The following is a 22,151-nucleotide window of genomic DNA, read 5'->3' on the forward strand; positions in this document are numbered from 1 at the left end:
CAACACTTTTCCATAGTTTCTTTTGTTGTTGTTTTTTTTTTTTTTTTGTAAGAAATTACTACAAATAATTCAAATTATTATTAAATACATTTTAATTTACATTTTAATATATTTCATAGGGCCCTATGTATTGCTCTCTTAAAGGGATAGTACACCCAAAAAATGAATATTCTGTCATCATTTACTCATCCTCATGTTGTTCCAAACCTATATGATTTTCTTTATTCTGTGGAATACAAAGGGAGACATTAGGCAGAATAACAGACTCAGTCACCATTCACTTTTACTGCATGAAAAATAATGTAATGAAAGTGAATGGTGACTGAGGCTGTCAGTTCCTAAGATTCTGCTAAATATCTCCTTTTATGTTCTATGAATATGTGACAAATTAGAGTCCAAATTCATATGATTACAATCTCATTGTCCACACAATTGAAATATAAATTATAAGTTTAATATTAAAATATTAATGTTCTTTTGAGTTAATGTGAGTATTCTCTGTCTGTGCTTCCTGTTTCTCTCCAGGGTGTTTTGGTATAAGTGCTTTCCACGTTTAAATCAAACTGAATTACAGTACAATTAGGAAGATATTTTAGTTGTAGAACTGAGATCAGTCAAGTCCATTTTACAGTTTAGTGTTGGACATTTTATTGTCCTCTGTGGAAATGATAATCAACATACATTACACTTCTTAGTGACTGAAACAATAACCGCCATAGAACAGTTCTTACAGAGTGTATGTTTCCAAAGACCACTTGCTAGTGAGCACTGTTCCTTCCTGCCATTAAGAATAGTATATGCAAATAAACGGACAGCAACCCCTCAAATCCTTTCAAGTCATTCCTTTTTGTAAAGTAGATAAACACCATTGTCATCCTATTAACTATATATTTTTTATTTATATTAACATGGTTTGATTTCATATAACACAACTAATTCAGCAACAACAGGTAAAATAACTTTAAAAGATCTATATTCCTCGACTTTGCATTGTTCATATATAGGTGACGAAAAAATGAGAAACAATCAAAAGCACCAAGCATAAGGTACTTATAAAATCCTCACAGTTTAGTCTGTCTATATTTTGAAATTAACTGACAGTAGCTATACAAGAATAACGAAATCTTCTGTCTTCTTACCATCATAGCTTGTCTCTAAGAGTCCAAACTGTTCCAGAACCTTAACGAAGACAACAACCACAACCAGAACCGCAATCATCTCAAGCCCCTCCAGGTTCATCATTATGACTGGGTCAGGTCATGCTCTGACCACAGCATCGGACAGAGCGCTCTGCCTTTAACATCATTCAAAATGCCAGTATCTTCTTCCAGAGAACAGATGAGAGCAGAGCACAGGGGGAGGAGAGCGAAATTAAAGAAGAGACAAACAAAACAAAATGAAAAAAAAAAAAAAAAATCAGGGGAGAAGGAAGGACCAGGAAGGAAATACTAATTAAAAATAAAGTGGGGACCAAGTATGAAATGATAAACAGACAAAAATAGAACCCAATGAGGAGAGAAGCCTTTTCTTAAGCCCTACATGCAGGTTAAATGCACAGTAGAACTCCCCAAAATGTCACTCTCCAGTTATCTTACTCCTACAGACACACATATAGTGTAGATAACACCTGACATGCACTTACAGTGAAGTGTCATAGCCAGGCCCGTGAAACACGTCTTCGCACAAAAACAGCATGTGTCCATCAGAGGCATTGAACACCTCTAGGCACTGCCACATAGACCATATGTTGTCAAGGAAACAGGATTTGTTTCAAATAAAGTAAGGACCCAACTGGTCACAATGACTGCTTTCCTGGAAAAAGCAGGATATTGTGCGCAAGTCTTTATTCTGCATGTTTTGTTTTGTTTTCTTAGTATTATCGTTCATCGAGATGATTATTGAGGAGATGACAAGGGTGAAATTATCATACGCCTTTTTCAATGCTACAAAAAAGACAGTCTAAATTTAGAAGTATCTCCCAATCTATGTGAACATTTCCAACCAGTTGCTCCAGAAGGGAAGTGATTGTTGTGAAAGGGATCATTTTTCTTCTTTAGAATGGTTGTAATCACATTATGGTGGTGGATTTGATTAGAACGAGAAGCCTTTTGATTCGTCTGCTAATGAAGGTGTATTGTTACTATTAAATTAGAAGTAAGCTTGCCGCCTCTCCAGTAATTGGTAGAAACTCCAAGGTCACAATGTCAGTAAATTGTGCTTTATTCATCCATTTTTGCACAACAAGTACTGAACAGGCTGGACAACTCAGGTGTGTAATATTAACCAGGGATAAATTTAAAGGCTGTCCCAGCTTAGTATGCAAAGACAAGCCTGTAGTAGGCTGATTTCCTCAAAAAGTGTAAACAGTCAGTACATTTACATGTGCAGTTATAATCTAGCTACAGCAGTTTTTGCATAGTCGAGCTACTATCTGTCCATGATACAATAAGTAATAAAATATTTGATGGAAGGACTTCAAATGCGCCAGGTTAAACACAGGTCGCGTCACCTCCATCTTTTGGAGGAAGCGCACAACGCAGACTCCAATTGTGGTAAAAGTGTATACATATTGAAAAAAGTCGAGCTACAGTTGTAAAGTGCATGTAAACTTACTGACTGTGGCTTTGTGGCACTATCAAAGCATTGCTCTGTATGTTTGAGCATCCAGACTAGCCCAACCCAGCAACACTGGCTTATTTAATGACATTAACTGACAAACAGAGTGTTTCGGGTTATTTTTCAATTCCATTTGGTTCCGCTAATGACACAGAAATTACACACCTCAGCTTTAAACATGAAGTTGAAATGCCTGCAAATGCCATAATTTCCAGCAGCTACCAGATTCCTAGAACTTGCCTCAATTTTCAACAATTTGCCACATTAAAAAATGTACACTGTGAGCAGTACTGTGTGCTCTGACATTTTAGGTGTGTTTTGAGGTCACTCAGAATGGTTGGCACACTAAAATATAATTTTAGGGAAATAACAGCAGTCCTGGATGAGTAAAAACATGTTTTTCTTTTTGCAAGGAATGAAGAATAGTTGTCAGAATCTTTTTATCAGTTTTCGACAATTCGAAACTGAAACTAAAATTAGTTGAAATTTGAAACTTAAAATTAATAATGTTATACTTTAGCACAAAGAGCAAAAGCCAAAATGGTCCTTTATGAGCCTACGCGGAAGTCCAAAACGGTCTCCTAACGAAGTCATAATAACTAGTCAATTGTCAATTGATTACATTTTTTAATCTAATTAATTACATGGAATGCCGATTAATTAATCAAATTAATCGCAATTAATGGCATACATAAATATTGGCTTAGTAAGCCCCTCTAACAATAATTCAATATATAATGATTAAATAATTAAAATTATTAAATAATTTAAATGATAAATAAAATATAAATATGATTAAAAAATATATATAATAATACAGATAATTGAAATGCATTACATTATTTTGGAACACAAGTAAAGCATTAAAAAACACGATACAAAAAAATAACCCCATATCCAAACTCTGAACCTAACGATAATTTTGATAGTAAAAAAAAATTACTTTTATAATTTGAATGAGATGAGGGAAGCGTATTACAGCTTATTGGCATTCATCAGTCATTTGCTTTTGCATTAATTAATATGAAATGAGTAGCAAAAAATTTTTCACAGATGTTTCCTTTCTTAAAATGAAGTGTTGGATATAAGGCTAGCTAAAATCTGATGCCTGTATTGTATCGATTTGAAATTTTGTTTGTTGGTTGGTGTAAAAGTCGTACCTGTTCGTACGAGCAGTCATACGATATTTTTGAGTTTTGCTTGTGAGTACAACTGAAGGTCATATTAAAGTATCAACATCTTGTGGTTAACCTTTTGGTGCTGTTTAAATGTTTATGAAGGACACGGGGGATCTAAGAGAGCACAGATATTTAATCCCAGTGAAACACTCTGCATAACAGCAGAAAATAACAAACACAGCTACTATTATATTGTAATCATGATATCACTCCATGACTATTCGTTGTACACTAGCTTTTAATTTCTTTTTAGGAACAAAAACTACAGGTGAAAAAGTTTTTAATACAAATTTCTATGAAGCATTTTTCACTCATATAGATATTTCCAACACAGCCAATCATGTGCAGTCAAAACCACAAGCTGCGACTAAAGATTAGCACAACCAGATTCTGATTGCTCCATGTGACTTCAATGCATTTTAATTATTTCTCCTATTGTGTTCATGCATGTTACATGTACATGCTGGGCATGCATTCTCCAAAGAACACACACTGTACTGTTTAATCTCATTTAGATAAAAAAATCAAGATGTATCAAAATCGTGGTATCCATAGGAACACAGAATACAAAAGGATCCATTTATATAAGCACAGAAATGAAGGTGTGTCTTCATACACACAATATTTCCATGTGCGAATCTTTCATTCACACTTTCCTGTCACTGCACACAGGTGAGAAAGAAAGATACCTGTGTCTCAGATACAATAAACACAAACACAAACACGCACACGCACGCACACACACACACACACACATACACACACACACACACCCACACATATGTTGGTGCAGCTATCATTATGAGGTCTCTGCATAGACATAATGATTTTTATACTGTATGAACTATAGATTCTATCCCCTATAGATAACCCTACCCCTAAACCTAACCCTCACAAACCCTTCTTCATTTTTACATTTTTAATAAAACATAGCTTAGTATGTTTTTTAAGCGATTTGAATTATGGGGACACTAGAAATGTCCTCATAACCCACATTTATAGTATAATACCTTTGTAATTACCAGTTTGTAACCTAAAAAAAAAGTCCTCGTAAACCACTTAAAACTGCCCACACACACACACACACACACACACACACACACACACACAGGCTGTCCTGTCTGAGTGATTACGTTAGTTAGCCACACAAAGGCTGCTATCAGTGCCCTATATTTAGAAAGAGCTCAGCTGCTACAAATAAAATGGTAACAGATAGCACCCTAATGGCAAAGACTGCAAGCATAGGCCTACTACATAGAGGTCATTGCTATGATCAGACCATGATTAAATTTTTTTTTGCGAATTTCCATCATGAAAAATGCAAGACCGAAGACTGATAAATGTAGCTGTGAAGGTCAGCAGATGCATGCTAGGTGACTCAAATGATTGGCTTGAATGTGTATTGTTGGAATCTTTAAATCTATATTCATACAGATTTATATATATATATATATATATATATATATATATATATATTAGGGGCGTAACGGTACATGTATTCGTCCCGAACCGTCACGGTACTGACGTCACGGTTCGGTGCATGCAGTCAGATGAAGAATACACAGGAGATCCACTCCAATCCAGAAGGGGGCGCGTGTGGTAATGCAACACTGTTTGTTAACCGCCACAACAGAAAAAAGAGCAAAAGAAGAAGAGACCACCCATAATAAGAATGGCTTCTCCTAATGCACAAGTTTTATTTTTCATTATTCTGTTTATTTTGTACATTTATAACACAAGAGATGCTTTTCAGTTTTGTAGCTGATTGTGACCAAATACCTTTTGCTTACCGATATTTGAAAGACTGCCCCCATTGGCCAAAGTAGTACGTTTTATTGGGTTTATCGGCATGTGTGAGCTCCATTTTTTTGTGTGTAATCTCCACGGAGGGGCGCCAAAAGCGAGTTGTGAAGCATGTTGTTTTCAGATGAACAGGCTGTAATACAGTGAAGAAGAATGCATATTTTTATAAACTGTACCCCCCAACCCAAACCCATAACCTAAACCTAACCATCAGTGGAGTAAAATGTAATGTTCAATCGCACTTGTCACTGATAATGAAAAGATGATTACTTCTTGGTTTCAACGTGAGATTCAAACCCAGGTCTCCTATGCTGCTGATGCAACGCTCTTTTGGTCATGCCACTAGGGAATATAAACAAATTGGACCCCATGTAAAAATGTCTGATATGAGATCCTAGGGTAGTGGAACTCTCAGAAACAACATGCTGACATTCTGTGTGATTATGTTGATGCAATGGCATTTTGGTGTCAATAACATAAACTTGACACGATGCGTTGCCATTTTTAATCCAAGCACAAATTAATTTTCTTTCTGTTCCTCACATAAAGCTATAGTATTGCTTCAGAAGACTTGGGATAAAGATCACAAGTCGTATTGACTACTTTTATGATACTTTTATGCTTCTTTTTGTCTTTTGGAGCTAGACAGATATGGTCACTATGAACTCTTTTGCATACTATGTCATTGTATGGAAAACAGCTGTATTAAAAATGTATCGTTTTGAGCACCATGGAAAAAATAAAAGCATACAGGGAAATTTATTTACAGAATTTAGATTTTTGGGTGAAATGTCCCTTTAAAATAAAAAGGTTAGTTTGCATGTTTAGTCTAAATAATTACTTGAAATAAATACCGACCAAGCTCATTATCAACCTGAATGATGTTTCCAGTATAAGTAACTACAGTAACCCAGAAGCTAATGCTAGACAAAGAGACATTTACACCATTTTGTTTAAACAATGTAATAAATAAATAAATAAATAAATAAAAAGAGAAAGAGAAAGAGAAAGGAAATAATTTTGTATAAGTAGATGTGTAAAGCAGAAACAGGACACATAACATTTAGATAGCAGAGACAAAAAATAATTATTCTTCCTCAATGGTCCCTAATCAGCTTAGCACTGGATTCTTAACACTTGATGAATGTGCCTGTAACCAGAGAGTCTGCTGAGTGTTGAAACAATGAATGCCCTCCAAAATATTCCTAGAGACCACTAGCCATACGTAACAACCTAATACATATTTATTTTTTTATTCATTCGTTTTGGAGTATGAGCAATAGACAAACACATTAAATATGAATACAGATGAGTGAAAAGGTTAAAATAAGTAAGGTTTAGAGCAGGATGATGGCAATCAAAGTAATCAAATAGATATGAATTTTAAATTACTAAAGTTAGTCTCAAATTAAAGTTGAGCCAAAAGAAGCGGAGCTACAGGACTTTGCTGCCCCCGAGTGACTAATACAGGAAAGAGCAAGACTGCTGGATAATGCAAGTTCATCTTGCTCATAGCTCACAATTATTCATTCAGAGACCTGCATATACACTCATCCTGTGAAAAACTACAAGTCTTCTTCTGAGGTTCTATGAAGATTACACTTGTTATACAGACTTTTGCTTTGGGTGAAAAAAGGCTGAAAAGTAGCTTTACCTGTATTTCTAATGTGTTGTTTTCAATATGAAGCACTGTGTTTGGAAACAATCTTGCTAATCATTTAGTTATGTATGAAAAAGGTAATCATGTACATAACCAGCATTCATTTTAATTTAACTAAAACAGGTGTGATGTGATCTGTACATTTTAGGCAAATCTTTGTAAAGTGACAGTAGTCAATCCAGGGAAAAACAAGCTGTTTTTCTTTTGAGCTGTGGTTTAATAACAGTCCCTTTCAATGGATTTGGGAAATGCCCAGTCTTCCAGGTTATTATCAATTATGTTTTGAAAACTGTTTTTTTTTTTTTTTTTCTTTTTTTTAAACCCAAATACTGGATTGAAACTTTTGGGTAATTTTTGGGGGTTATTTTCTCAGTGTTGGGAAGTTTTTGTTACCCAGCTGCTGGGTTAGTGGCTGGCAGCAGGGGCGGACTGGCCATAGGGAGAACCGGGATTTTTTCCAGTGGGCTGGCTGCGAAACGGGGCCGAACAGCTGAAACATTTTTGAGTGATACAAACGTCTCCTTACGCCATAATTCGCCGTTCTTAATCCAATATATATCACCTATGTGATTAATTTAGTTCAGAGCCCATAACACCATGCCTATACACATTTGAGTTTAGAGTAGAGGAAAAAAATGGAACTACATTGCTTATTCATTGCAGAAAGTATTAATAAAGAGCTGTTCTGGGATGCATGAGGTGAGTTTAAATTAAAGAACTGGGCCCGTATTCACAAAAATCTTAAGACTAAATGTAGCTCCTAACGCAGAAATTTTGGAGCAACTCTTAAAAATTAGGGCCGTTTCACTCCTGATTTTACGAATCATAAAATTTTCATCTAAGAGTAATTCATGAAGCATTTTAACACTAAAAGTAGCCAGGGGTGTAAAGTAACTGAGTAAATATACTTAAGTATTATACTTAAGTATTATTATTTGGGATTTATACTTCACTCAAGTGCAATTTACATGGAATACTTGTACTTTTACTTAATTCAATTTCCAAAGAAAAATAGTACTTTTTACTCCTTACAATTTTATTTAAACTTGAAAAGTATTCACTACATTTTTGCAGATAATTTTCTTTCGTCTTATTGGACTAAAGCCACCCTTTTACTGCATCCGACAAATGACAGATGACGGACCAGAGGTCAGCCATTTCAAATGGGGTGTTGCACGGTGGCTGTAGGGAGTTCCGACCATCTACAGAAGAGGAATTTTGGATCTGATTTGAGCTTGGATACGCTCAAATATTTGTGCAACTAGACTGGATGTGACCGCCCGACTGAATGTGATGTATTCATCCAAAACTATGAGCACGATGTGAGAAACACTGACAGTTTTTGTCCTAAACTTTATTCTAAACACCTGCTACTTCTACAGGTTGGACAGTTAAAAAATAAATAAATAAATAAAAAAATTATCATTTACTTTGCAAATATATATATATATATATATATATATATATACAGTACTGTGCAAAAGTACAGGCACTTGTGAAAAATGTTGCATTGTGAGGATGTCATCAAAATAATGAAATAAATTGTTTTCATTTATCACTTATTTATCACATGTCATACAAAGTCCAGTAAACATAAAAAAGCTAAATCAATATTCGTTGTGACTACCTTTGCCTTTAAAACAGCACTAATTCTCCTAGGTACACCTGGACACAGTTTTTCTTGGTTGTTGGCAGATAGGATGTTCCAAGCTTCTTGAAGAATTCGCCACAGTTCTTCTATCTATTTAGACTGTCTCAATTGCTTCTGTCTCTTTATGTAATCTCAGACTGACACGATGTTCAGTGGGGGGTTTTGTGGGGGCCATGACATCTGTTGCAGGGCTCCCTGTTCTTCTATTCTAATCTTTTCTATTTGCAAAAGTAATGTTTGGGAGTCTAACATTTATATTTCCTATTGACACACTAAAGCTGAAGATATAAATAACCATCTTAAGACAAATGCTTTTGTGAAACATCTTATGTGCCGAAGAATTTTGCACAGTACTGTATATATATATATATATATATATATATATATATATATATATATATTATGAATTTTATTGAATTCATCCATCTGCTCAACAGCAAGGTTTGGTAGCAAACCTCAGAAAACAAGTAAATAAACTAACAACATTACTAAATTTCTTCAAAGTTTATTTTGTTTTTGTTTTTTATCTTTATGTCTCAAGGAGCTGGGAACTCTGACATTGCTTGTCCCATGCAACGAACATTGCGTGACTGGTAAAATTTTTGCAAAATAAAATTATGTGGTTCATTACAGGTTTCAGAGCTGTTCTGAAGTGAAATGTCCACTGTGTGGCACTAAAAGCGAGTGAAATGTTCTCCCGAAGAGATGAGGTTTTTAAGGTTAATGTTCTATCAAGATTTAAATCAACAAAACCGACCTCCCTACCCTAAACCTTAAATCTTAAACTAACTGATAGTGTCAGAAAAAGCAAACGTGAGATAAAAAAAAGCAGCCATGTCATTTTGTGGTGCTTCTATAACACTTTCTGCTCACATGTCGACTCGCGTGCTCTTTAGGACTCGTACCCGATCCTTTACATCACAAGTGCAACACTTGATCACACTCGAACAAGCTTGTAAATGTAATTGTTATGTAATGCAAATGTTAAAATGAATCATTCGCTATAGTAAAAGTGTTTATATGTTATAAGATAGCATTGTGTGAGGAACCGAGCGAAAAGTACATTGTTATGAACTGATAATCTGCCATTTTACTCGTGATTTGAGTTAAACGGAATACAAGTCATTGTTGTTTTAGCACCTCTAGTGTTCATTCCACCAGGAAATTGGTGTGTTACATACAACAGGCCACATAAAAATCATTTTGCAAAAATGTAGTTATTGTAAAGTGATTCTTTTACCAGGTTGCAAATGCCACCAGGGGATAAATATGACAGTCAGAGACAGTTAGTGTGACTTAACAAACCAATCAAATTTAACCACATCCTCTCTCACACAATCTCCTCTCTTGATTTAATTCTAGCTAGGAGAAAAGTTACTTTTAAATTTTTTAGTACTTAAGTACAATTTAATGTGAATACTTTTTTACTTTCACTCAAGTATGTTTTTGGCTAGATACTTGGACTTTTAATTGAGTAAAATTTTCACTCAGTATCCATACTATCACTTAAGTATAATATCTGAGTACTTTTTAAACCCCTGAAAGTAGCTCCTAAACCCACGACAGCTGAGACGTTCTCCTGAGGATTTCTTACTCCTTAAGAGTCACTCACAAACGATCCGAAGCATAGCTGCTGGCAATCCAAATTAAAACTATATATTACAATATTTAAAAAGGTATCACCTGAATCACATTGAATAGATGTACTTTAATAATATAATACTATAATTTTATAAATATTATTAATATTATGATGTTGACATATATAACATTTATAAAAAAATTTATCGCCTGAATCGCGGGGGATGTTTTATCATTGTAAACGGTTAGAGATGCAGTTATCTCTCCCACAAACTTAAAAAAAAAAAAAAAAAAATTACACTGGATATAAAGGTTTTTGACAACTTTGCCCTTCCTGGCCACAAGCAAAATGAAACTGTTTAGCGTGGATGAATTGGGAATTTCTGTCATTCATCAGCAGAATAATCTATCAAACAATATGTCCTCTTCAGACCGCATATCACATGACAATTAATCGCTTATTTTGTCCTGTGAATGCGTGCTCGCTGCAGAGAAAAAAGGGGGCATTCACAGGGAATCACGGCAACTGCGGGGCTTCCCGGAGTTTTGATGCTGATGACGGGATGAACGCTCATTTCATTACACCAACACAGGATGAAGAAATATTCATCAAACGAAAAAATATCTATCTATCTATCTATCTATCTGTCTATCTATCTATCTACAGTACAGTATATCGTTGTATGTCTTAGCTGACAAATAGCGTTTCCCTGTCTACCAATCACTGAGGGCGATTTAAAAGAGCACGCTAATAAAATGTGACATCCATTGCAACGAGATCAGCCTTACTCTTATCTTAAGATTTCCTTACTAAAATGTGCTTTTAGCAGTTTTGTGAATAGGTTTTAAGCAAAAACTCCTAGCTAGGAACTCTTTGGAGAACTCCTAGTGGTAAGATAAAAATCTTTGTGAATACGGGCCCTGAGTCTTAGGATGATCGGAAACAATAAGGTAACTATTAATAAATAAAAAGCAGTTCTGAGATCAAATATTGTATAAAGTCTGTTTTTATTTATTTAACCTTTTCTCTTAGCTTTCTTTATGTCTGTCTTTTTATAGCATGGAACAAAAATTGCAGAGTACTTCCAGCAGGCTGATATCAAGGCATTATTCTTGATATCAGGGGTTCTAAATGGGGGCGTTCAAAGGATGCCAGGGGGCGCTATGAGCAAATTAGTAGAGAGGGGGGCGTTAGGTTACAAATGGGGGGCGTTTATCAGTCATAATAATCAAATCTATCGTCAAGTTCCTCTTTGCATTAAAACGTTTATCTAGACTTGGAGTATATCAGCTGGTTCTCAATTATACAGGTTGATACGCATTTGTACCGCATTTCATCTGATTTTCAAGTCTAGAGACGCAGCTGAACAACCTCGGCTAATGCACCTGTATGGCTCTGTAGATGGATAAGGCTCAATGGACAGAGCAGCAGGAATGCAAAACTCTTAAAGCTCGAGCACTTAAACTCACAACTTTGTGAGAATCAGTGAGAAGCAAGGTGCGAGAAGCGGAAACCATTTGTATTCGGCACAGAATTCTACATCACCACCCTTGAATTTACTATAGTAACACTAACTGCACTTTAGGCAGAAATAGATTGATGTTAAATATTATCATATCACTATTTCAGCTCTATTTAAATTTGTCATAGGCTACTGTGATGAGGAGGATGGCGTGGCCGCGCCATGAGGATGCACGCCCGGTGCTGAATCATCCTAATCAGCCGGGAGGGAGATAAAGACGAGCCGGAGACGCCAGTTGAAGAAAGAGACGCACGTGTCTGTGTGTGCTCGTGCGTCTATTTTTCATTGTACTGTTGGGGTAAGGGAATGAAGTAGGGGGGCGTTTATCAAAAAAAAAAAAAAAAGAGGTTGAGAACCACTGCCCTATACCCCCGCAATACAGGCCTGCATATATATTATTTTTAAATTATGGATTTCTACTAATTTCTTACATGAATAGTTTTCTGGTAATAGACACTGGAATTATAAGTAATGTTAATAATGTAATGGATGCTTGATGTTTTTTATTGCCTAGTATTATTAACATTAATTATACACTGATGAGCCAAAACATTATGACCACCTGCCTAATATGCTTTTGGTCCTGCACGCGCTGCCAAAATAGCGCTGATTTGTCCAGGCATGGACTCAGCAAGACCCCTGAAGGTGTCCTGTGGTATCTGGCACCAAGACATTAGCAGCAGATCCTTCAAGTCCTGTAAGTTGCGAGGTGGATCCACCGTGGATCGGACTTGTTGGTCCAGCACATCACACAGATGCTCAATCAGATTGGTCCTTTTCTGCATATCGCGGCCCCCTTCGGCATATCGAGGCGCTGTTTTGAGTCCCTCTTCAGCCAGTCGCGGCCCGTTCGGAATGGTTTATTTTACAATATTTATAAAGGATAAAACAACCTGAAAATATTTACCCACTTATGAGATAGAATTAACCTAGAATTCCTGTAAAAATTAACCAGAATTTGAGTTGAAAAAATAACCAATTTTGCAGGGTTAGATTGTCCCAAATGTATTCGGCCCATATTTAAACAGCAGCTGGGCTAACACAGCATTTCTTTCAAGAAACTTTGTGGGAATTGAATAAGACATAATCAGAATCAGAAAAATTCTAAAAATGAAATTATATAATAAAAATAATCAGAAACAATCTTTCTTCACCATGCATTCTGATCCACTTCCCACAAAGTTTATTGAATACATACTCGTAGATAGCTTTAATGCTTTGAACCCAAAAATCTGAACTGATCCGAACTTATCAAGATACTTTCACACTGTAAATAATTTATTCTATTTGATAAAAATGTAAATGCTTTTTTACTCCAAATATCCACTCTCACTTTCCCTTTCAGAAGGGAAACTAAAACTAAACAGGCGCCACATGTGCCTTTCAGATGTAAAAGTGAAAGTGGAGATTTAAAAAAGGACTTAAATATTGATCTGTTTCTCACCCACACCCATCATATCGCTTCTGAAAACATGGATTGAACCACTGGAGTCACATGGATTACTTTTATGATTCCTTAATGTCATTTTTGGAGTTACAAATGTCTGATCACCATTCTCTTGCATTGTATGGACCAACAGAGCTGAAATATTCTTCGAAAAATCTTCATTTGTGTTCTGCTGATGAAAGAAAGTCATACACATCTGGGATGGCATGAGGATGAGTAAATGATGAGAGAATTTTCATTTTTAGGTGAACCATCCCTTTAATTTTACGCTATCTGCTCTTATTTTACAGTGTAAGATCCTATGAATTATTTTGAGAACAAATTGAACTTGATCTTGAAGTATTACAATCATATCTAGAATTCATTCTAAAGTGATGGACGGTGAGAGGTTTCTATCTCCCTTAATTTTACATCTTAGCATGCATGGTTACTCAAGCGTAGCCAAGCCACTGTCTATACGTGATAGGACACCTTAGTGGGATGAAAGACATTGATCCAAGGCCAAACATGTAATTTAAAGGCCTCTCATTGAAACCCATGAATAATCTTAAAATAAAATACATTTTAAAGTCACATGGGAAAGGACTGAATTAAAACAGGCTTTAAACTAAAGCACTCAAAGGCCCAATTTAAATGCAAATTTAATGGCTTCATTTAACCATAACATTCTTAGACTGCTTTATCAATAGGCCTATACATGGGGTAGTATTAAGTTCAGCTAAGTCATTTGCATTTAGAAAACAGGGTTTTGGATGAATTGTGCATGAAACTAACAAAAAGTACCAAAAAGATAACAGCAAGCTATTCTTTGCAGAACCATTTAATGTAACCATGGTATATAAATATGGTAGCAGTATTAACTTATCACTATACCATGGTACCACCACAGTAAGGACATAGTGAGTTTGTCCTGACAGGTGTGAGCCATTAAGAAATTCCTATTCATATTTTGAACAGGTGTTGCCCTATTTTAACTATACAGAGAAGAAAGAATCAAGTGAAAATTCACATCTTGATGAATTGTGCATGGTTATAAAGAGGACACATGCTCTGCGATTCCATTAGCTATCATGAAGGTTTTGAACATGTAAATTTTACTGTGAAATGTTGAACTCTGTAAATGCATGTGCAGTGTATAACTGCGTGCATGGATTCGTATAGAAATTCCGCTTGCTCCAAGTGACAGCTGCTCTGCCTGTGGTGGAAAGTCGTGCTTGTTCTTTTTGCCCTGTTTATAAGCGTAAACACCAGAAGGGCCAGGACTGAAGTGTGGCCAGAAGCGCATCCCTTTCACTCCCCTGCAGACAACTAGAGAAACCAAATCAATTAGCAAACACACTGAGAGAACAGCGAGTGTCCTGTTAGTGCTGAGACAAGATCCCTCTTCAATGTGTGAGGACACAAAAACACATGAACAGTCCTCCTCTCACAAATGAACCACACTGTGGAGTGGAGGCCGACTTTATACTTAAAAAAATAAATAAATTGGAGTATGCCTGTGTTTCCTTAGTGCACTTCAAAAACATAAGCATATTTTCCGTGATGTATTGGGATGGTGTGTGATGCTTTTGTCGGAATGGCACTGGTTAAACAGAGGCTCTTGAGATGGCGGACAGACAGGCTGGTAAATTAATGGCAAGCATTAGAGTGGGAGTAGAGTGGCTACTCTGAACCTTTCTGTTCAGTGTTTCTAAAAGCAGGCAGGCACAATCATCAAAGCCCATTGGATGCACTCTTATAGCGGGACATGGAGGACTATCTGACATACTCTCTTGTGTCCTCACATAAGTGGACACACTCATCACATGCTCTTCTCTACGTTTTCATGAGTCATACTCATAGATGTGTACACAAGAGCACATTCTAAAACATGTGCATGCAGACACACACAAAAAATGTAAAATCCCTTCTGAAACAAACCATGGTCTGACATATTACTTGTTTGCTCTGGCAAATGCCACAGACCACTACCATATTATTTCATATGGAAGAACAACAAAAACTACAAAGGAAAATGCTGTAATGAAGAGTTGAACTGAAAATAAGAGCTACAGAGCAACGATGTGATCAAACTTTGATTCTGACTTTGATTTTTGATCAACACTGTATCAAAGAATCTGTATGCTTTCATGTGCAATTATGTAATAATGACATTTATAAACATTACATACATTTTAGATCTCAGAGAAGACATAAAGAAAGCAGAGACTATGACAGAATGCAAGCAAGCAAGCAAGCAAGCAAGAAAGAAAGAAAGAAAGAAAGAAAGAAAGAAATTAAAAAACAAAGAACACAGAAAAAAAAGAAGCTCTCTGAAAAGGAAGGAAGAAAGAAAGAAGTCCACAGAAAAGGAAGGAAGAAATAAGTCCATCAAAAAGAAAGGAAAGAGCCCACTGAAAAGGAAGTAAAGGAAGGAAGGAAGGGAGGAAGGAAGTAGGAAAGAAAGAAAGAAAGAAAGAAAGAAAGAAAGAAAGAGACAGAAGGAAATAAAGAAAGAAACAGAAGGAAAGAAAGAAGTCCAGTGAAAAGGAAGGAAGGAAGAAGCCCACTGAAAAGGAAGGAAGGAAGGAAGGAAGAAGCTGACTGAAAAGGAAGAAGAAAGACATAAGTCCCCTGTAAAGAAAGGAATGAAGGAAGGAAGGATGAAAGGAAAGAAGGATGAAAGGAAAAAAGGAAGGAAGGCCCACTGAAAAGGAAGACAAAAGTCAACTGAAAAGAAAGAAAGAAGAAAGGATGAAACAAACAAATAAACAGAAAGAAAGAATAAACAAACAAACCATCAATATACCATGATACCAACAGACAATAAACAAACAAACAGAAAGAATAAAAAAAACAAGAATCAAATAAACAAACAAACAGAATGAAAGAAAGAAAGAAAGAAAGAAAAGAGTCTAATTGCAATACATTTTTATCTGTATTGGTCAAAATAATATCATTTTTGATGCTGTAACTTCATTGCTTGCTGAGAGTGGTGATGACTGGTACTCACAATGTACTGTCATGGTAATATGTTTCAGTGATGGTTTCAGAAAGTTAAACCATGGTACTTTAATATATATGATGGTCTTGAATGATTAGCATAGTCATATACTATGGCATTTTTATGGTCTTTCAAAGAACCTATAGTGATACAATGGTTCATTTTAGTACTATTTTTATAGTTTTCTAGGAGAGTACACTGCTCCTCTAGCATTCAACTGCCTCCGTGAAACAAAGCTGCATGTAGTATCATCGTCTGCATCAAATAAACCTAGTCCAAACAGACCAAAAACATCCCACTGTGGAAATCTGGGTTCCTCTGATTTCTGCTTACAATGCACAAAACTGTCTTCTTTATGATCTATTGCCTAGGAAAAGGACCAGGTCTACCCATTAATTTTATTCCCAACCTGTTCCACAAACCATCCATAAAATATAGGTTGGGAATGAGCCACTATACTGTATATAACTTTCTCTATAGATATACAGTACCTGTTACAAATTTACTCACTACACTTCAACCTTCACATCCCAGAGCTTGCTCATTTAAGAAGTGGTCTTTTTTTAAGAAGATCACTGGCGGAAAATCATGAAAATGAATTAAATGCTGTCTATATATTCTGCTAAATCTTCATCCCTGCTATTATTGAAACTATTGTAAACAATGGTGTGATAATGTGACCTGTGTTGACGTTTCTATGTCTATGAATGGACAGACCAGAAAACTTAAATAAGCAGTCAACACTTCTAAGCAACACTCAGGCTATTCAGAGAGAAAAACATGCTGTTTTTTCACTGTGGGACATATATTTACAGTTCCTGTTTTGTCAGACATCCTGTGATAATCTGAACAGCGTTCCAGATTTTTACCTGGGTGTCCACATGAAACACTTGGACCTTACAGAAGATTTAGTCTGGAGGAGGTGCTCTTTGAAGTGAAACTGCAAAACTATTTCACATGGGAAAGGATGAAGGATGATGTTGTGATTTATTCTAGCCTACTGATTATTGTATTTTGGCATGATTTTCATTAGATTTCAATTTTCCGTTACTATTAGTATAGGATTTTTTACCCAAATACTATGTGTCCCTACACTAAATTAGGTACTTCCCTTACATTTTAGCATTTCCTTTAGTTTTAAATATAGAAGGTGCATTTAATATTGTGCTTAAACCACTCTTGAATATGTTTTAGGTCTGAGTTGTGGCAGGTCTGAAGCATTTTCATTTTGCATGTATTTACATTTCTACAAATAAAAAAATATTTTGACCAGAACCAGTGCTCCATACATCATGCAAAAAGGTTTGTTCATGCAGACTGATCTCATGGGGAAATCTGTGATAGGAGGTTGAATGTTTTCTTTGCTTAAAGGGTAGAGCTAAAAGCTTCTTGTACACAGCAATAGTTGCTGCTTACTAAGATTTAATATTTAAACAAACATGAAAGGCCAAGTAATCATATATGTGTTTTTGAAATATGAATCTCAAGACATTGCCTCAAACATGCCAGTTTAACGCAATAAAACACAAAAACTGGGTCCTCCTGACCACAGTAACAACACACTAAAATCCAAAAATCCACTCGAGTGAAGCCACAATGTAGGTTGAAGTGTGTGATGTGAGATTTATGTGGATTATGTGGAAGGTGAATGAGATTTAATTTCACAGCCTGATGGCCTGGTAGATATTCCATAAAGAGTTCCTATAAAATCCAGCACCACATCACTAATGGTCCATTCTCTAAATTAATGCTGGAAAGCATTTATCCGCATCCCTTTAAATACTGAATTCAAAAGTTTCCTTTACACACACAAAAAAAGTTTATATTATCAATATAGATTAAAGAACTGTTGGAAAAATTCTTTAGAGGTTTAAAAAAACAACAACAACAAAAAAAAAAAAAAAAAAAAAAAAAAAACAGTATGCAACCAAAAAGTATTCATTATTTATCTATAATTTCTTATTCCTCTAAAATTGTCTTCTTTATAATTATCCATTAACTCTTTTCTCCAAAGAGAATATTGTACAACTTTCTTTTGAGGAACCCTCCCTTCGGAGTTCAACAGAGAAGTATAAGAGCTTGAATATCAAGAGTTAGTACTGTCTCGTAGTGTGCTCTTTTCTTCAGGGGGAAATTACACCAGAGGAACAACACTAACATCTTATATTCTGAAAACACATATGTGATATGTGAAAATTAATTAGTGTGCGTAAACCATTTTTGTTAAATCCCAATACAGTATGTCTGTGTAATTTAACAAGTATTAAGACCATGTGTTTTACAGAGTTAATAACAATATTAATCCAAATAATTAATATTAATTGTATTTTTATTCATAGTAATATTAATAGTAGTAGTCTATAAAGTAGGCTTTACAGCATCACTGACTGTCATAAAATGAAACAGCTGTTTAATGCCTACCTGTCCTTTTTCTCCTTTGTTTTGTTTGCAGAGAAAATATCACCATCAATGCGCCCATGTTGGCCCCTCTCGTCTTCTATCAGCTCTACTCAGTAGTTCAGAAATCCTGCCGTGGAGCTTCCCCTTTAGAGCGCACCTCCACAGTTTTCCCGCAACAACTGACTCTCCTCAAATGCCGTTTAACTGCCTCGTTTTCATTCAGCCGCAAGCACGTGCACTAGATGGAGAACTCAAGGATTTCTCCAATAAGTCTCACCAATTTTAGATGAACAGAGGGAGATTTGGATTCTTTCAAACAATGCCTCAAAGCTATTCTACTTTAGAGCAGTTGAGTAGCAGTTTAATTAAGCTCTCTGCACTTTCAGTGAGTTCTCGTGGCGCACTCTGTTTTCTGTGCCTCCACTCTTTCAACAGATACTTCTTCAGAGGAAATGAGGAAGGCGGGAGAGAGCAGGAGGAGGGAGGAGAGGGCACAGTGTGGAACTGAGCACTGTTGCTGCCTGCTAGTGAGTCAACGGAAATTCGTTTATACAGACCAGTGGCGTGTCCAGACTTTTTTGACTGGGGTGGCCCATGTGGGGCACAGACTCATTCAAGGGTGGCATGAAGTATAACTCAATGTCCCTGATAATAATAATGATAATTTTAATAATAAATGTTAATTTTCAGGAATTTCAGTAGTTGAATGATATTTAGTTAAATAACTGATTAATTGTTATTAAATGTTAATTCTGTACAACACAGAAAATTCCATCTTTTTATTAAAAAAAAAAAAAAAAAAAAATTCAGTATAATTTTTATGTATGTAGTGCTTCTTAAAAATACACAAATGTCATAGACACTGCTAGTATGGTAACTGTCTCTTTAAGAACAGTAAATCCCATTATATTGAACACACAGTAGTTCTGTGCAGTTTTAGAGAGATTAAGCTACTGTGGTGTGATGTAATATTGTCAAGTAGGCTATTATTTTATTTTTATTTATTTTTTAAACTAATAGGCCTGTTAATTTTGTTAACTCCAAAACATAATTATGATAAAGAACCTGCCAAAATTTACAATGCATCTGATCTTTTAAAGATATTTAAAAACTGCTTTTGAGGCAGATAGTTGTAAGTAAACGAGATATCCCTGCATGATTGACAATCTATTTATAATCCACACCGATGTTATACACACTCCAAAACATCATGTAAGAAAGTGAAGTGTGATTGGTTTAACATATCATTCAGACATTCCATATCTGAATGAATGGTTCTTGGTCAGAATAAGTGGCGGTCACACTACACTTTGGGCTCCATTCACTCCCATTCAAATGCATCCATATGCGGGAGACCGGAAACGCAAGCTCAAGCGATTACATTTTGTACTATGCTGCATATCGAAAGTTCAACTTTGGTAAACTCTGAACCGCAAATCTGTACGACAAGAGGATGCATGACCAATAGAAGATCGAAATGTCACACCCTGACCTCTTGGCTTAATTCAAAGAATACATATTTCAAAGCTGCGTGTTTTATTGTTGCAGGAAAGAGTGATTAGACAATATACTTAAAATAAAAAAATTTATAGAACATTTTTTTGTTATTTGTGATTTATTATTTACATCAGGAGCCCTCCCATATGACATCATATCCTGGTTCATTGCTCAAAGCCTAGTCTGACCGCCCCTTTAAAGTTTTTGTCTAGTTGGGATAGAAGAAGTACTTGCCTGCTCACTAAAGCACTGGTGACAGGACGGATGATTACAGTGCTTGTTGTCATGTTGCATGGTCTTTGCAGTGAATGGAACCATTGTTTATAGTGAAATGGTCCCTCACTCAAAATGTCATATTCAAGACTAATGTGTGGAACCACAACATAATACATGGTTTAAGTCTGTAAGTATGAAGGAGTTTCAAACCGTCATCTAACGAAACTCTCGCATCAACTTGCGCACCCTGATATCACCCAGACGTCTATTTGATGTGTGTGTTTACATCTGGAAAATGTAGTTTTTAGATTGTTTGCTCATCTGCAATACGTCTATAAGACATTTTCACCTCAGATGTCAAAAGGACATTCAGCAGATGTCAGCAATGATTTAGAATCTACAGCATGTAATTCTGCTCTTTTTAAGATCTTTATCAGATGTTAATTATTATGTAATGTTTTCCAGACGAACACTCTTAAACAGACATCTCAGCGATGTACGTGTGCTATTGGGTGACTTCCAATGGCTTGCCTCAGAGGAAAATTCCATCATCTAGGATGCCTATTTTTTTCATCCTGAATTTCATTTGGCAACACAAATGTGAAATATTTGTTGAATTAAGCCAGCAAAACTAAATATATGAGGAATGTAATCAAGATCTTTATGTTTTTGTGAATGGTGACGGAGACAAAGACTATTTTATATGCACGTGCAATGACCTGCGCTGTTTCTCCCTAATATGCAAGGGAAAACAGCTACAGTAAATTATCCAATTGTCAAATATACAGCTATTTAAAATAAATAATAATAATAAAACAATAGGCCTGGACCTTGTTTCTCAAAAGCATCATAAGCCTAAGTAGATTGTAGAATCCATCTTATGATTCATCTTAATTTTGCCGCCTATTTACCAAAAGCATCGTAACTTAAGTAGTGCTTGAAAATGCTCATAGATTTATGAGTGTTCTGGAGTACTCGTACAGCGCTAAGAGCACTGTAAGCATATAGACTTATGCAGACACCTACAGGACAAACGCGAAATTACACCTGCTACAATTTAAAAACCTATAGCTACACTTTATGATAAAACTTTAATATCAGGATACCTATGCTTTATTTATTTTTATTTTAACAGACAAGTCTAATAATAATAATAATAATAATAATAATAATAATAATGAAATGCATAAAACAGATATATATGGATGAATAGATTAATTAGTAAACAAATAAAGTTATTTGTGTGGACTAGTTGGTAAAAGCAAACTGGTGGTATGATTGATGCATACAACTGTATAAATTAAAATCAGAGAGATAAGAAAAAAGTCAATAACTGCATGAACATTTTTTGTATATTTTGGCTAATCCTTGTCTCCTCATCCTATCTGACACCCAAAGGCACTTACGCCAGCATTACAAGTTGTGTAGCACCGCACATGCAGCATTGCTGTCACCGTTATCAATTTTGAGAGTAAAGAGCAGACCTCCACGTCATTGGTGAATGTCCATAAAGCCCATCTTCTAAACATCTCCTTATTTTGTGCTGCGTGATGACACGGTGAACCTTGTAATATTCAATGAATGCTTGTAATTAGC

The 22,151-nt window shown here is 35.6% G+C and overlaps 1 protein-coding gene across 8 annotated transcripts in view; it reads right to left on the bottom strand.

Annotated features, from left to right (window-relative positions):
• The window catches only part of kcnip4a (potassium voltage-gated channel interacting protein 4a), a 299,944-nt gene that overhangs the window by 91,599 nt on the left and 186,194 nt on the right, over positions 1 to 22,151 (bottom strand). The window contains exon 1 of one of the 8 annotated variants that reach the window (XM_051715636.1): positions 18,864 to 19,269. The exons of 6 other annotated variants lie outside the window; for them this stretch is intronic. In XM_051715636.1, the coding sequence (XP_051571596.1) occupies positions 18,864 to 18,921 (58 nt within the window). In that variant the 5' untranslated portion in view covers positions 18,922 to 19,269. Of the gene's footprint in view, positions 1 to 1,139; positions 1,257 to 18,863; positions 19,270 to 22,151 lie in introns of those variants that run through there. One more of the 8 variants, XM_051715590.1, reaches the window with a different exon arrangement.

Source organism: Myxocyprinus asiaticus, chromosome 2 (genome assembly GCF_019703515.2).
Source record: "Myxocyprinus asiaticus isolate MX2 ecotype Aquarium Trade chromosome 2, UBuf_Myxa_2, whole genome shotgun sequence".
Classification (NCBI taxonomy): domain Eukaryota; kingdom Metazoa; phylum Chordata; class Actinopteri; order Cypriniformes; family Catostomidae; genus Myxocyprinus; species Myxocyprinus asiaticus.